The sequence below is a fragment of the Varroa jacobsoni genome, unplaced genomic scaffold (assembly GCF_002532875.2).
Source record: "Varroa jacobsoni isolate VJ856 unplaced genomic scaffold, vjacob_1.0 scaffold_1181, whole genome shotgun sequence".
NCBI classification, from domain to species: Eukaryota; Metazoa; Arthropoda; class Arachnida; order Mesostigmata; family Varroidae; genus Varroa; species Varroa jacobsoni.
Window position 1 is genome coordinate 67844 of NW_019214083.1, and position 16931 is coordinate 84774.

The following is a 16931-nucleotide window of genomic DNA, read 5'->3' on the forward strand; positions in this document are numbered from 1 at the left end:
ATATAAAATATTTCTAGTTACTCTACTTATGAAAGTAAAGTACGACATTCGTCAATTTAGTGAAATGATTTCAGATATACACAAGTATAATGTGTGGGGTTGTCGAAAAATTATTGATGGTTTTTCTAGCTAGATGGTATGAAAGTTGCATAACATGCGAAAGTGGGTCTGTCGAGTGTATTTTGGATATTTATAAAAGATACTCCTCGTAATGGTTAATAGATTATGAAAAAAAAGTTACTAACAAAAGTAGAGAATGGCCAAAACATGACCATAATATCGCCAAAGCAAACAAATATCTATTAGTAAACAGAGATAGCTACTCGACGAATTCACGTGAAGGATTTATTCGATCGTATTTCCATCTGTAAAATTCTATATAAGCATAATGAAATTGAGCCACCTATGGAACTTGTTTACCACGGACGATGAGAAATTAACTAACTATATGCGGCAGTTACGTGAGGAAAAACGAAGTTCCCAATTCGTGGCAGAGCCCGGATTGAGGCCAAATGATGCCAATATTGGCAGGATTCCGACAGAAACGTCCATTGCGAGTTGCTGCTCCCCCCGTCTGGCAAACGATTGTTGTGGAACTCTAATGAAAGCATCTAACAGTGATACAACCGTTGGGGCAGTACTTCCCTGTATTTATTACTTGCGCTTTAACGGAGGGATGCAAAAATTACTTGTGATAATTTTTAGAATTACAGTCGCTCAATAGTGACGTAATGATAGTGCTACCAGAAGGAGATGGCTCAATTTAGCAATATTGTTTTCAACTTTTTTACACCTATATCGCTTTAAAAAAAATACTTGACGAAAAGAAAAAAATGAAAGCTTATCGTTGCATGAAGAAGTGTACCACAAACATGGATACACAAGATTTTTTTAAAAATAGGTATTTAAATACATATCCTGAGAAAAAGGTTTGTTACATAACAAACCCGCAACCTTCCGTCGAGCCTATTTACTATTATTTAACTACGTCAAGTATAATAAATGCCCCACTAAGACGACCTAAAAAAATGTCGATATTTGAAACCCTCTGTCCGAAGTGGTCCAAAAATATTCATTTATATATAGAACAATGAAATCTTCCAAATAACTTCAGCTTAAAAATAATAAATAAAACGTTTCGTGTTGAAAGGTCGCAACAAAAAAGCGATAGCCGAATAGCTTAAAATAAATCACACAAGAATAGAGATTTATCATAGACCTAACTGAATTGGAATGGGCATGCTGAAGCTCAAGGGAACAATATCCCTTTCACTCTAGAGCATTTATTCGCGAGACAAGTAAGTGGCTTGTAGGCATCTGGAGGTTCTATTTACACATAAATCTGCTGATTTTGTTACATCATACGCTTATCTTCTGGTATTAATCTCATAGGTGGCTCAGGGTATAACCTCTTCTACAGCGCGCCGTCTGGTAGTGGTCCAACGGCAGAACAGCGTCTTGCATGTAAGTTTTCTTTATATTTTATTTATAACAAAGTGGCCTTGGTTTCTAAGTAATGATTTTGGCTAAAAGATATATTTATTTAGCTAGGAAACATTTTATGATTTTATGTCAATCTCTAGTCAATGCTCAAAATTTTAACCATTCAAGAAGTACTTTTTTGCAGCCGTTAGAAATGATCGAGAGCATCACCACCGCTTTCTATTCCCTTTAATACTAGCAGTTTTCGGTAGCCATATAATTGCTCAAATTGCCTTTTTGTTTAAGGTTTAAATTACATTAACTTTAACTTTGTCATGACCTCCATCTGCATAAAAACTGTACACTATACTGAAAAGCCCGCTCGTGGCATATTCTTGTCACGGCTAGTTTATTTTACGAAGATATTGTGTCTGAAGTACGCCACTCAGCTATTGACTCCGAAACCCAGAATAATGGAAATCAGTATCCCAGAATCACGAAAAATCGATCATTTCCGACAACATAGTAGATCGAATTGAGTAAGTCAGTAGATTATCTCTTAGCATCTGACACAAAGACATCGAGCAGTTTGTCTGACTATGATGATTGACCCCGCACAGACCTCAAAGCCCTGCTCTCTTCGGTTAATTTCTACAGTCTTATTTCTGGTCGCATCGCGTTGGTCAAGCTGACCGCGAAACCGTGTGCAGAACTAGAGTAGCGTCCGAATAAATTTCTAGTCTTTTTTTAGATTGACATTTAAGCCATCAAACGCTATTCGTTCTTCCATGACACGCCTGTGCACATCAACCTAGTTGTTTCAATGAAGCGCAAACTGGAAGGGATAATAGGTAACGATCAGAAAAAGAACTTTATAAAACCCTTAATAGCGTTCGCACCTTGATTCTTTACAAGGATGTGTCTCAAAAAAAATAAATAAAGGCTTACAACACTTCATTCGCTTCATTTCGGTGATCAGCTTCGACAATGTAGTCAAAAAACTTAGCTTACTCCTTGGCTGGACCACGCTGTTATATATCTAAGGAGCACGTATCAAATCTGCGAAGTGCCTTCTCAATATTTGAGGCGTGTCGTAGCGTTCGTGTCGACAGGTAGAGATAAGTATAATGTAAGGACATATTGCTTATCTCGTCCTCCATAGGCTGATTTTAGACCCCTTCGAATGCTTGCTCGCATAGAACATCCACGATGGCCTGTAACAAGGAAGAATAGTTCTACTTTTGCCAACCACGCCGTAAAAATATTCTCTGTGTTTGCTATAATTTATTGGTTGTATTTGATCGGGTTCACTGCACTTTATTATTCCATATGCTTAAACAACTGAGTTTTCGAACTTCTGTGTGTTTCGAGTTTTATGCCTAAGACTGATATTTTCGTGTTCACCTCGTCGGTATTTTTATTCGTCCAGCCCATGTCCTTCCTAAGAAGTCTTGGCTTGATCCGTCAGTTTTTCGGGATTCAGCTAAACTTACCCGCTGCGCTTCGCGCAGATCTAGCATAGCAGTTCCGATGTTTGGCCTCGACAACTTTTGCTTTGTAGGAGTAATTACTTAGAAATTTTGCATCAAACTATAGATGAACATCGTTGAACTTACAAAAAGCCTATTATCATCAGGTGTGGCCCCTCACACAATATGGGACGCCAGTCCCCTTGGTAAAAAGTGAGTACTACAGTTTTAAGGCGAGTTTAGAAAAGATGCAATATTCCTGATAATAGTTGATATTCTACACTACTTCTTTCGATAGGTGGACTCATAATTGGTCGTATAATTTTACGATGCATGTTTGCGTATGATAATAATTAACAGCGCTTTTTATTCAGAATTGCTTATGCCGAGCACAGGTGATTTCATGTCTAAGTAAATAATCTTTACGCACCCGTAAATGTTTTTGTATTCAAGCTAACTATGCTTATTAGAATCTACTATTAGAAGAAATAGGTTCCTAAGCAAAAACATGAACTCTACTTCATGTTCAGAGGCTGCACCCGACGGTTCCCTGATACTACTAAAAATGTGTTATTGTATCTTCCAATGTGCTTATGTTATCATAATCGTTTTTATCTGCATTTATATATATATTTTTTGAATTTTTTGTTTAATAATAGAACATTTGAGTCTTCGAAATAGAAAAAATACTAAATAATTTAAAAAAGTTTCAATATGATATTGGTTTTTAGTATCAAGACTTGTGTCGGCTAGTTCAGGGGGACTAAGCAACAACCCTACGGGAACTCCGAGTGCACGTTCACGAAAACGTCGAATTCTTTTTAGTCAAGTTCAGGTATAACTAATAAATTGAGAGAATGTTACTGATCAATCAACTGTTTTAATTCAATTAGAGGCAAATGATGGTTGAATTTATATAATACCATGATAAAGCATATATTAATATCTTTTAGATGTAAATAGCTTTTCGCCTATCAGTGCTAGCCTTTTGTTTAAATAAGCTAAATGATCTTGCATCACATTTGAATGTGCTACCAAAGATCCTCGAATTGGAACGACGGTTTCGCCAACAGCGATACCTCTCAGCACAGGAACGAGAACAGCTAGCCAGTATCATACAACTCACGCCGACTCAGGTTTGTACTTTTTCTTTATGTCATTATTATAGGCGCCTCCTATTATCCTATTGTCAATATTATTATGTCCTATTATCAATAGGAAATCTATTGAAAACGCCTAAGGTTCTGAAAACCAATTTTTTACACCATAAAATGAGCAGCGATTACCAGACGACACCGATAGTAGAATATTTTTCCAGAAAAATTAATTTTTTCTAGTTGTAACTATCCTGTATATTCTAGGCAGGTTGATTTAAGAAAAGCAATTTAGAGATTAACAGAGCTGTAGGGTAATGAAAATGTTACTAAATGCAAGCTAAAATCCAGAGTCAAATTTTATCTAGCAAAAGCTAAATGAGCTTTGATCATATTTTATTTCAGGTAAAAATCTGGTTTCAAAATCATCGCTATAAATGCAAGAGGATGGCTCGCGAAAAAATACTTAATATTGGCGGCCATAGTGACTCCAACACTCCTATGTCGCCGGTTTCTGCCACAGGATTACATCCACTGCCAGGAGCTTTGTCAACTCCTTTGCCGTATAATACGTCAGGTTCGAACTTATGTTAATAATACTGAAACGTTTTCGAGAGCCGTTATCGTTGTACTTCAATATGCATGATAGCACCCACTAGACATTCGATGAAATATACCTGTAGTACATAAGAATTCACGACTGTAAATAGAGACTTATTTACAATTGAATTTATCGTAATCCCTTATAATGAACCTTTTGCAATTTGTAAACGAAACGACTCCCAGTCTTAAAAATTCGAGAACAGCTCTTTATAGTTATGTTTTACGCCTTCTTGTGTTGGAAATCATATGTCCGTGGTCAATATCACAAACTTTAACGCCCTCTTGAGATTTGTATAAATGACGTTAACAGGACATAGTAGGCAATCAAAATTTGGTAGCTTTTTTTTTTTTTTTTTTTTTACTAAAGCTTGCTCAGTGGAAACACTTCCCCTAAAATGTTGCGAACGATCATTTCTGAACTGTACAACTTAAAGACATGATTCTTGCTACTAAAAATACAGTTATGCAGTATCTGGTAATCCCACTACACTATGCCAGTTAAAGAAAGCCGGAGAAAAGCGCTGTTGTGTATCAGATTGTTATCTGGGTAATATTAAATATCCTATTGTCAAAGCCGTACTAGTTCGTCCTTCGAGAAATTTATCTAAATATAAATAACATTGCGTACTACCGAACGGGTAGTTGAGAATCTACTTTTATAAATTGCTTCATACAGTGGAAGGTCATTTTGACACAAAGTGCATACTGTTCCGTGTGTACAATCCAAAACACGATTCTTACCAAACGCTTCTTTGTCTATAGGTCAGCCTAGCGTGCTAGAGGAGAAAAAGTCTTTGGCGCTGATGCCCGTTTTGTTCAAAGATTTGCCACATTCAGGACAACAGTCAAAAGACAACACTGTTCTGAGGGATTCCAGAGATCCCAGAACTATCAGCGCTGCACCGTATGCTAGGACACATATAACTGCACCACACGGTATGAAACAGCAGTGCATGTGCATAAAATCCAATCTCTCGTATTTTAATTACAAAATAACCCAAACATAGATTTATTTAATGTGACAAGTTTCTAAACAGTATTTGATTATTTGGAATTAAATATGATCAATGGATTAAGGTGTGTAAAAGACGTGTGTTTTATAAAAAGAGCATCCTATCTTGAATCCAGATCGAACCTCAACTTGCGTAATTTTGGCAACAAGGCGTAATTTTGGGGTTCGCGTTGGGGTACGCTCACTTACTGGCCATTTTTTGAACGGTTGAAATATTCATCCTTTGGTAAAAACAGTCAGGTCTTTGATCTATTCTTCTTGCTTTCAACAGTGGTCTGTGGGGCTTGTCTTTCTCCAAAAGTTTGAAGCTACCGAAGGATCACAACGCATTGTTTTCGAAAAGGTGTCCCAACATAATCGTGATGCTATCAGTTTCAGGTTTAGCGGATCACTCTGGAGGACTTCAATTTTATCCTCGAAGCGTGTTCTCTACAGGAGGTTCTAGCGCACTACCAAACAAAGAACCCTCAAATGCCTCTGCTGGACCAATGTTCGGTCATCATAAACACTGGTGATATGGAGCGCTATACTCGCTGACGAATTCTGAGCTTCGATTTTCAATTGCACGTTCAGTTACGTCAATTTCGGGCCACGATGTTATACAAAAGAGTTGACTTAACCAAAAGCATTATCCTCTTTAAAACGGCTTTGTGACGAAAATATTGCCACTATTACAGTTTATACAACTAGAAGATTTGATGGAATTTTTTTTTTCGTCGGGCATGTTGTTTGTCTAGTGAAAACCAACAAGGGAAATAACTAGTTTGTGAGATGAATCTAAAATACACAGGAACTTCGCGCATCTAAATTTTCATATCATATTGTGTCGCAAACAAGTGTGCCCAATACCTGTGGCAGAAAATACAGTATAACGGATTGAAGGCGTACATTAGTTTCTATAAAAGTGACATTTCGCAAAGTTAAGGGTGTTCCTAGTCGCAAACGGACGAAGTAAGTGCATCGTACTGCGTTGATTTGAACGTTCATTTGCCATTCGCTGGTTGGAACTCACACAAATTTCTACTGCAGAGTGCTGACTAATAACCTGCTACAGCAGCGCCATGTTTTGCTAATTACTAATAAATATTCCTCCGTAATAACCTGAAAAATATTGCTCGATAACGTTCCAAAGTCCAAAGTAATGGTACTTAACACTTTTTCAGAAATAAAACGTCTATTCGATTAAAAACATATTGAAAATTTGACAAAAATTTAAGGCTATAACATGTACATATTCTGAAGTATTGCACCTAAACGAGCCACAATCGTATTTTATTAACTTTCTAATTCTATCAAAATTTTTGGTTAGATAGACTTCTGTGTTCAGAATGATGACATTGTTAAATCTGTTAATGTTAAGTTAATGTGGAAGTAAGTATTTCACTTACTTTATGTATGCGTTTTAAAGCTACTGTTGAATAATTTATTGAGAAAAAGTAAAGATGTTCGATGAAAAAAAAATTATGCTCGCTTGAATATAGCTACCACTACGTATATTGTTAGGTAAAATGCTAAAATATCACGTTTTATCCATCTTTATTCACACGGTCTTGTGTACGACATCCCATGTTCACCTCTGATACATTCGTTTTTTTAAAAAATCCATGTAAAAACAGCAGGTCGACACATCCATATTAATAAGAACTTGGACATCATGTCTCGACGGCACAGGAAGTGCTTCGGAATGTTCGTATAAACACACACACTGTACATCAATTGTCAATCTGCCTGTGCTATTTACATGTCTATGTACACTTAATTACTGATCATTACATTATTGGGGAAAGCTGCATTTGAATAGCGAAAATTTTTCGAGAATGATAGAAATGCGCGTGCCGCATAAAAAAGTGCGATCAATGTACGCGTATAAAAAAAAAACCCTTATTTCGATATAAACACTATCTATAATCCGACAAAAAAAAAAAAAAAAACTATCGGTATATGAAACTGGACGTCATTTATACTCAGCTGAACTTAAAATACCGTTGTTATACCATTAGCGTCAGATAATCAGTTTTCTGAAAATGTACTGCTCTGAAAGACGCCCTTTTGTAGAGCACGAAACCGTCGCTAAATTACGATGGGTTAATACCTTAGTAAGTACGTAATTTCGTAACGAAAATTCATGTTTTGTTCTTTTCGTAAATGTGTAGAAATTTATAATTAATTTCAGATTTTGCGGCGCGTAACACTACACAGATATCATCAAATTTGTATGACCGATTGGTCAGGTACGCGAATACCTTAAAAAGTTTCGCTCGCAGAGTTGTTACTTGTTTTTGAATGTTTTATTCAAAAAAACGGCCTATCCAATATCGTAGGCACTCAACACATTAATGGCTCGAAAAATATCAGTGTCCTAAAAACGCTGAACATTATACTACGTAGGAAGTAAGAAATACAAGTTATCTTTCAGAATATTTACGTGTGTTTCCGTTGAAATAGAAATACATAAATCGGTCTAGCTCACCGTCTTTCGCGTAAACCTCAGGACATTTTATTTGTAATAAATATGCGTCCCTTCTCCTTTCAACTGCGATGTAAAAATGTGTTATCTTCTGCAAGTAACGAGCGTGACTAGATAAATTCATGGCCGCCGCCATTTCCGCAAGCTTATTTTCAGAGGGAGCCTTATGTTAACATGATGAGTAACTGTGGCTTTCCTTGTAAAATATTCTGTCCCCTATAGTCAACAGCATTAGGGCAAAGTTGCATTGTTATAAGAGTAAGTAAAGCGGTCACGGCGGACAGGGGTGACAGTTGCGTGAGTGTAAAGGGCAATAGAATCAACCGAACGCGTTCATGTCCGGACAGGACGATATTATGTTCACACAAAAACGAATATAATAACAAACTCGAATTTCTTTGATGCTGATGTTTCGGGTAGAGCGTGTCGCTATCGATTACGACACTGTATCTGTGGTTTTTTTTTTTTTGTTTTCCATTTACAGGTTTGTAGGGCGAAGTTAGTTAATAGAACTCGACATGCTGTGCCGTGTGTCCACAAGTTAGCGTGTGCGCTGTGAATCACCTAATCCGTTTCTTGTATAAGTCGTCAGGGGGCGGCATCCGAGTCAGGCTTAGCCAGCTCAGATTGATAGTGTATACTCAGATGTAACTACCTAACTGGTTGTAAAAGTTGGCAAGTGTTCGAACAACTTGAGGCAACGTTAATCTCTCGCCGGGACAAGCAACCCAACACCGCTCCATAACCTCGAACCTGAAACGAGACACAGAAGTATTTGGTAGTTAATAACTAAAAAAAAAAAAGAACAAAAAAACAAAAAGATAAGGAGTCAATATCGTGGGATACACTCGTAAAAGTCATTTGCTAATGCAGCTATTATAGCGAACATCGATTAGGTCTTCCTTAAAGATTAAGATGAGACTAGTCTCCTGTTAACTTTCGCACCATTTAATTTCGAGGCATTATTGTAACTCTACTATGTTGTGTCGTTTCTTTATTGATTAGTGAACAATTTGGTACCAGGTACGTAGAGGACAAGAGTGTATAAACAGATAATATAGAAGGTAACCATAATATTAGTAATTATTATTGTAGATAGTAGAATTATCAAAAGTAACAATTGTCGTCTCTCTAATTGGCAATGAGATGCTTACAATTCGTCTGGACAATTGACAGGCTGAGCCAATCGATATCCACTGTTGAGGTAGTTCACCATCTCGAATGAGTCGATTTCCGCAAAGGGCTGTTGGCCGAGGGTGAGGAGCTCCCAAAGGGTGACTCCAAACATCCAGAGGTCGGACGCCGGTGTAAATTCTCGAATGTTTAATGATTCAATAGCTAGCCAAGCTACTGGCCGGTTTTCTCCATCGCCCAGGCAGTGATAATCATCTGGAAACAGGTCCCGTGACAGAGAATTATCCGCCAGCTTGACATGTAACCGCTCATCTAGCAGACAGTTGCGTGCAGCCACATCTTTATGGAGGAAGAATCTTCGGTGAAGGTACATGAGGCCTTCGGCGATCTGCACGCCCATATCAACGAGATCCTGCGTTGTGAGGCAATGGTGCCCACATTCCGTTTGTGAGAACTTGCTTCGCCGAAGAAACTGTTTCAAGTTTCCCTCTGCCATAGCTGGGTATATAAGAGCGGGTTGCCCTTCGAGATTGAGGCATGTCCCGAATACCGTAAGGACATTAGCATGGTTCATTCCGTAGAGCATCATGCCTTCCTGCATGAACATTTCAATCTGTCCGGCACTTGCCTGCTCCTTGACTGTTTTCACAAAAACAGGCTGTACATCTACAGCAGGAAACGTGCTCAGATGTGCGTAGTACACCCGGCCGAACGCACCTTCATTTAACAGCTCCACTAGCGTTAGACATGCTGAATCGACTGCGAGCTCATTGAGCTGTTCAGACAGCAAAGAGCTTCTGGACGCTGATATATCTTGTATTGTACTGTATTGCCCCGCTGAACTGTTCAAAGTGCCGACTGATTTAAGTGTCAGATGGCTCACAGCGGGCGGGGGCACCGGACTAGGTGCGAGAGGTGGACTGGCTTTACGGAAGGACGAATACGAGGCCACTGTCGAAGCCACTGGGCTGCCCACACGAAGCAGCCGCTGTCCCTGTTGCGGTGTAAGGTTCGATGACGTAATTACGCCATATCCTCCATTTTGGGTTTTTATCGTCGAACTCGCTGTTGTCCATTCATGGAAGTATTTATCGGCAGCTGCCTGAATAATGATATTGCCCTGTGTAGCCTGACGCATTTTCTTCGTCTTAACATAACAAACGGTCGTCGCAAGCATAAAGGCCATTGCCACGAATACCGCTGCTCCGCCCACTGCCAAAATCATCGGATTTCGGTCTCCCGATACCTGGACGGGCGTCGTGGCCGCATCTGAAAACATTTACCGAGAAATAACGATACACACACATGAATTACACGTAGATGAAGACATGTTCAAATTAATATAAACCATAGTTTCGTATACGGAATACCAATGTTTCTCTTTTTGTGCTGTGCTTTTGCTTTACAAACAGTAGGTTATTCGTAGTAGTCCTTGAGCCGGTCAGGCGGCGTTGGGGGTTCGACGCCACCGTATACTAATACTTACCATTGGTCTTATATTATCAACCAATGTGCAGTTATTATCATCCCCATTATCTACGCACCGACTGTGGGGCGATACCTAGTCGTAAATGTTATCCTGTCTAGCTGCAACCCAAGGTCCGAACAGACACTTGACAATGGCCTCGTTGCTCAAAAATTGCATTGCCATGTCTTGAGCAATATAACATGAAAGATACGGTGTCGTTTTCGGCCTGTATTAGGGTTTTGCCGCCTATGGTGTTTTATTTCCAAGCAGAGATTTTTTATTCGGACACACGTAAAAGCTGTAGGAGAACATAGATCTAAAGTAGTACTCGATAAAAAAATATCAACTGTTTAATTAAACAGAACGAGTTCTCCCCTCCTTGTTATCCTTTTTGATATCGTTGTCGTTGTTGCAAAAACGTGCTCATTCGTGTAATTCGATGGGAGTCGAGCACCAGTTTTTGTTTACCGAAGCAACGGGTAGAAAGAGCTGTGATCCCTCAAACAGGTCTGCCCAGAGTATTCCAGGAGGCGATCGTCTGAATGTTTAAATATTACTCATTTTGATATACGCTTTGTTTATCTGGATGAAACATTCTCTCGGATCGTGTTTACCCTGGGAGATTATTCGTGTGCTATGCTGCACTGACACTCAGCTGTAGCCCGTTGATTCATGGAAGTCATCAGAGCGAATGCGTATTTGCCCGCTATTTGTTTTTCTGTCTATTAGTCACTGCTCGAAATAGTGTGTTTTTAAACAGAGCAATAACAACCAATAGCTAACAGTCGAAAACGACAACTAAGTATGAGCTACATGAAAGTGTTTAACATTGTGTTTTCAATTAGTGTTGTCGATGGTATCTTTGGTTGTCCGAACTTGTTTGGCGATCAATAGAAGTAATATGCAAATATGGTAGTTACTTGGCAACTAGAAGGACGATTTAACTCGTGGACATACTTCCAACAAGCGTTCGACAACTAATTACGGTTAGATTAAGTAATTATAATGGCGGGGTAACTTGACTTAGCTTTGCATCGGCTTTATCTGCTCATTGTGAGTATATAGACTCATTAGGAACTTGTCACTCACGATTGTACATGGTACGGACGGGAAAACATTGGCACGCTATTCTAGCTCTATTATGATCACAATTATAATGTTAGATTAACTAAACTGATCTGGCATAAGAAAATACGGCTTGTAGTTACATACCCATAATCATGGTAGTGTTAGCGGAGTTTTTCCTGCTGGACGACAACAACACCGTTTTGTCAGATATTGAGTTTCCGCCTTTTCCAAGAATCAGTACCGTATTATTATCTTCGACCTCTGCGTCTTCACTGTCTTCCTCCATTTCATCGATATTTTCATCGTCATCGTCATCGACGGCTTGCGAAGGCTCAGTCGGGACCATTGTTATAACTTTTTCAATGAAACGTTCGTCTGTTGAAGCAATTTATAGAGCAATCTTTACAACGAGAGCATAGCGACTCTTTTCATCGTTTTGCCTCTAATGTCTGTGCACTGTTGCTGAATATAACAATCGTTCATACGGACGTATAAATACAACATTAGTCTATGGTGTAGTTTTTTTCATACATATACCTACTTTCCGACGCATCCTATATAACTCTTCTTAGATTTATAACCGTTTACAGTTAGGGTAAAAATGACACATTTTTTGTTAGCTTATAGAGAAAACGATATCATAATACATAATAAAATGCTGCATTTTACCTTTAAGGCAGACTTTTTTCCGGGGGATTTTTACGACCGTAATGCGACTGGGGTCTCCAGCACTGCTGACATTTACACTGATTGTAACTTTTACCTCTGCAGACTCGCGTCCCGTACACGGAAGACTGACTACAAACGTTGTTGGCGTTGCTGGCAGCTGACCTAAAAGGCATGATACGAAGACATTGTCGTGTACGATTCAGATTCAAATTTACTAAACATAGCCATAATATATTGACTTAGTTATTTTCTATTGGAAACAGAAGTATTCATTCATGATGTATAACTTTGAAAACTCTAATGCATAGACAATCCTTGTGTATCCTCTTCCTCAAGTGCGACAGTAAGGCGTACTCTTGATTTCATATTCCTCCAAAAATCTGTACCGTATTTTCACCGGTTAAATAATACTATTATTCTTTATTATACCAGAAAATTTGCAATACATTTCGTGCGTAAAGTTACCAATGACTATGGGATGATTGAAGTCACCACACGTTCTTTTCATATAGAAAAACAACGGCGTTTAAAGAAGACCTGCTCGTGTGGTGTATAATTTTGTACTTTCTAATTATTTGGGTTATTACTGAGTATATCAGTTAGAGTGTCTTATAATTTGAAAAAAAAAAGACATATTTCGATATTTAGTAAAAGAAAACGATTGTCCCAATTCCGACCTATAGTCGCGGGGTTTTGCCAAAATTTTTTGGTGGAAACTACAAGCATATTTGGCAATATGGGGACGGGCGTCAAATCAAGGCGTCAGCGTTGCCTAACAAGCGGGTTAATAGATCTGTTTAGTAATTCAAGGGCAATATACTTAAGTAAGTTTTCAACAAGTGTATGATCTTTTGGCTTCATGTGTATTCTTTATTCAGCAATATACCTCGAGATGGGATGTCCAATTTCGGCGGGTTCATTGCTTCCGGCCTATCCACTTGAATTTCAATTTTATAATTCAGTGTTTGCTGTTGTGACTTGAGGTTTTGCCAGCTGAACTCCACTGTATTGCCTTTCACAGGGACGCTAAATCGTAGCGCATACTCGTTCATTGCGCCGTCCCTAACATAGAATATATCCACATTGATACCTGCAATATAAACATACGTAGTAGAATTAGGACTCTTTTTTTTATTTTTCTATTTAGTAATTTTTCTTTAATTGTGTTAGTTTAATCGGTTTGATCATCAAACGTCGCCTTTCATCTGTCTGCTCATACTAGTCCACACAAAGCGAACATGTTTTGTGTTGGACGATTAGTGTACAGATCAAACGTCGTAGCTGGGTCGCTAGCGTTGGAATGTACAATCTTGGCTAAACATCAAACAACTTTAGTGCTTCATACCTCCATTTGGACACAGGAATGTTGCAGACCTGGCGTTCATTTACCAAGACAGGCTTTTAGCTCGTTCGCAACGATACACCTCGTACCAGCGTGAATAACGTCCTCTTTTGTCAGAACTAGCACAGCCCGCAAAGCTCTACGCACACGTCCGACGGTAACGATTTCTCAGGTCTTAAACCCGGTGGCAAGTGATCAAATACAATTCAAACATAGGCTCCTTTTTTTCCAGCCTTTCTTGACTTGGAGTTAAGCTCACTGCTGTCCAATGAGCCTCGTCTACCCATAGCTTCCGCAAATGGGGCGACCAGCAAAGACCAACGAGACTTTACAAGCGACCCCCTAGAGGAATAGCCATTATATAGTATTGCGCCGTGCGGAAGGAGCAGTAGAACAGGCAAATAACTTGGCCATACGCCAGTCTGCGATGTAAGACCGCAGCACCGGTGGGCATGTCCCACCGTCGCCGCCCATTATCCATGGCACAACGCCACAGTGTTGGAGGTTCTCCTCCTGTCCTGCCTTTCCTCTCTATCCTTCTCTAGCACAGTTCTACGCTAGCAAAAGGGGAGCACTAGCAGCGCTCGTCTTTGACCCCCTGGTCGGTTATACGCGAGTCGTGACGGCGCTGGTAGTGGTCTCTTTTTCATGCTCGTGTAACAATACTCTCTTCACTGCGCTACTTCTCTCCGCTGTGCAATGCCTGAAGCATTGCCTCGTTTCCCATTTCGGCAGTCGCCTTATGGCCCCTGCGGGCAGTCCCGGTCAGTCTCGTCGGACCCCATTGTATATAGGTGGCAGAACGGATCGCATAAGGTGGGGGCAGGCCAATGTGGCCTGTGGCTCTTCATCTCGATCATTGCAGTTTCCATCCTGTTTGACCTCCTGATAACAACACCGACAAAGCAGCAATACACGAGTAGCTATGATACACAAGCAAGGCATGGTGCAGGCGAACAACCTACGCCAACTAGCCGAGATCTGAGGCCCCCTGACGACCGGCAATTCTTTATCCGGAGCCCAATTGCACTCGTCCCCTAAAAAACATGTACATCACAATGTTCCATTTGTTGCAGCACACAATAATATAGCCGGAGTAAGTGCAACGAAAGAAAAAACGAGCTTATCCTGCACTGCACATTAGGCATAACACCATCATATACGAACGGACGGACGAGCGTGAAACCTGGTGGTGCTGATGGAGGCTCACATCCAACGTTCAGTCTAGTCGCAAACAGACCGATTTCGACAGGACACAGGCGAGGCCCGCCCATGTTACTGCTGGTGCCTATTCCTTGGCCTGCTCCATGCCTCTCCCACTTCGTCCACAGCCACGAAGAACTGCCTTTCAATTGAAGTTATACTTGCTGCAATGTCGCTGACTACAATAGAATCCCACTCTTCACGTAAGCATCGTCGACAGGTCAAGCGAACCGCTTTTTCACTTGTCTCACCTTGTTGACTCTACGACAAGACTCTTTGAAGAGCATATTTCATGTAAGCTTCTCGGGCCCACGTCCGCGGTTCCGCGGAACTAACAGGGACTTTTGTTAGATATCTAGCTATTATGCCATCTTACTATTCTCAAAGGCCTTACGATGCAAAAGTGGGGATGCAGCGCTAAGGGCTGGATCGGTAAAGTGGTGAAGTGTGAAATTGAGGCCAGGGGAGCGAATCAGAGGCGGGTAGTATAGGGCAAAAGTGACAGCAGAGATACTGTGCACCGTACCGCGCTTCTAGAGGGGGAAGAGCGTTGAGAGCCCATTTCGACAGAGAGAGCAGAGGAGAACGTTCAATGAAAGCGCATTCGTTGAGGGGTTTGACAAGTCGGGCCTTGGCTGTGTGTGAGTGAGAACGCGTCGTTGTTGGAAGCTTGGTTGTATATATAGACACGGTGGTCGCAATAGCCTGCCCCCTCGTTGCTTCAGATGTTCCGAAGATGAAGGTGTCGCGATCAGCTGAACACATAGCTCAATAACATCGATGTTCTGTGCGGCGATGTTACTTTGCAGTGCGACGCTGTCCTTCAATATACTCGTTTCCGTTACAAAGATAACCACATGGTTCAGTTTACAGCCAAAATCTAGCCCACTTTTGAACACACCTATCCTAAGATCTATACTAGCCCTAGTTATGTTTCATACGTATCTGTGTTAACCACAGAACGCCGCAAGTGAAAACCATGGGTGTCTGACAAGTACATTGAAGCCGATCTAGAGTCGATATGAAATATGGAACGAACTCCATCGTTTGAAAATGGGATATCAGCGCCTGGCTGTACTGCATCGCTAGTGTAGTTCGCCACTACTCGCCAGTTTAGATTTTCATTTGGTGGTCGATGTTACCACTAAAATTTAGGGTCCAAGGCTATGCTGAGTAGAACCACCTTTTTTAGAAGGTACGGGCTGCTCCTGCCCGTTAAGATATCGTATGAAAGCACAGATTGCTGATCTTATATTTGTATGCTTATACTATACATAATTAATAGGGGCGGTATGATGATTCCGGACATACGAAAAATAAGAATACGGCAGCACTGGCAAATACGAGCTGAAGTCGATGTAGAGAACTCTTGGAGAGGCAGCGGCTAGGCAGTACCGAATACACTTCGTCAATGTCACACTTGTATGATGATCGCATCCACCATTAGTAGGGGACGCCGCACGGGAACCATATCAGTAGCTTCCGTCAATAAGAGATTCAAGGAGTTGTGACCAAGCTACCACCTCGCACGCATTTCCACCTTCAAAAGAACCTTGTGTTGCCGTCGTATTTTGCCGTTCCCTTTCTGTTTTCTCTTTTCAGAGGGAAAGAGAGAGAACAATACGTTGATCATATCAAAGCGATAACTTCACGTAACGCATGTCACTGTATAGCGGTAGTGACGTTTTCCTGAGCCCAATAATGCTCGTTTGGCCCAATCCAATGAACTGGGCTTACTGCGAAATGTACACAAACAACTGGCCTCTGCACTCCTACACTCTTTTTTTCTAAAAGGAGCTCGCCTGACACCACTATGATGAAGAACTCCTATGAGTGGTACGTATTTGTTCGATACGTGACATAATGGCACTTCGGCGAGGTATGTTTTTAGTTGGCATCTGAGTTACCTAAATTAAATGGTTCCAATCTAAGAAGGGATTATTGGCGCAATTATGCTGACTTATTTCAAACGATGCCAAG

General features: G+C 40.4%; 2 protein-coding genes across 4 annotated transcripts in view; one reads left to right on the top strand and one right to left on the bottom strand.

Annotated features, from left to right (window-relative positions):
• LOC111267414 (homeobox protein Nkx-2.8) overlaps window positions 1-8020 on the top strand; it is a 14490-nt gene extending 6470 nt beyond the window's left edge. For 2 of the 3 annotated variants that reach the window (XM_022845654.2, XM_086971318.1), the window contains exons 4-9: window positions 1393-1464; window positions 3623-3726; window positions 3932-4027; window positions 4391-4562; window positions 5351-5524; window positions 5973-8020. In XM_022845654.2, the coding sequence (XP_022701389.1) occupies window positions 1393-1464; window positions 3623-3726; window positions 3932-4027; window positions 4391-4562; window positions 5351-5524; window positions 5973-6115 (761 nt within the window). In that variant the 3' untranslated portion in view covers window positions 6116-8020. The remainder of the gene's footprint in view (window positions 1-1392; window positions 1465-3622; window positions 3727-3931; window positions 4028-4390; window positions 4563-5350; window positions 5525-5972) is intronic. The other variant, XM_022845656.2, reaches the window with a different exon arrangement.
• The window catches only part of LOC111267413 (inactive tyrosine-protein kinase RYK), a 60076-nt gene continuing 50264 nt past the window's right edge, over window positions 7120-16931 (bottom strand). The window contains exons 2-6 of the mRNA XM_022845653.2: window positions 13293-13496; window positions 12407-12568; window positions 11882-12112; window positions 9222-10470; window positions 7120-8820 (exon numbers count right to left, since the gene is read on the bottom strand). Of these exons, the coding sequence (XP_022701388.1) occupies window positions 8709-8820; window positions 9222-10470; window positions 11882-12112; window positions 12407-12568; window positions 13293-13496 (1958 nt within the window). The 3' untranslated portion in view covers window positions 7120-8708. The remainder of the gene's footprint in view (window positions 8821-9221; window positions 10471-11881; window positions 12113-12406; window positions 12569-13292; window positions 13497-16931) is intronic.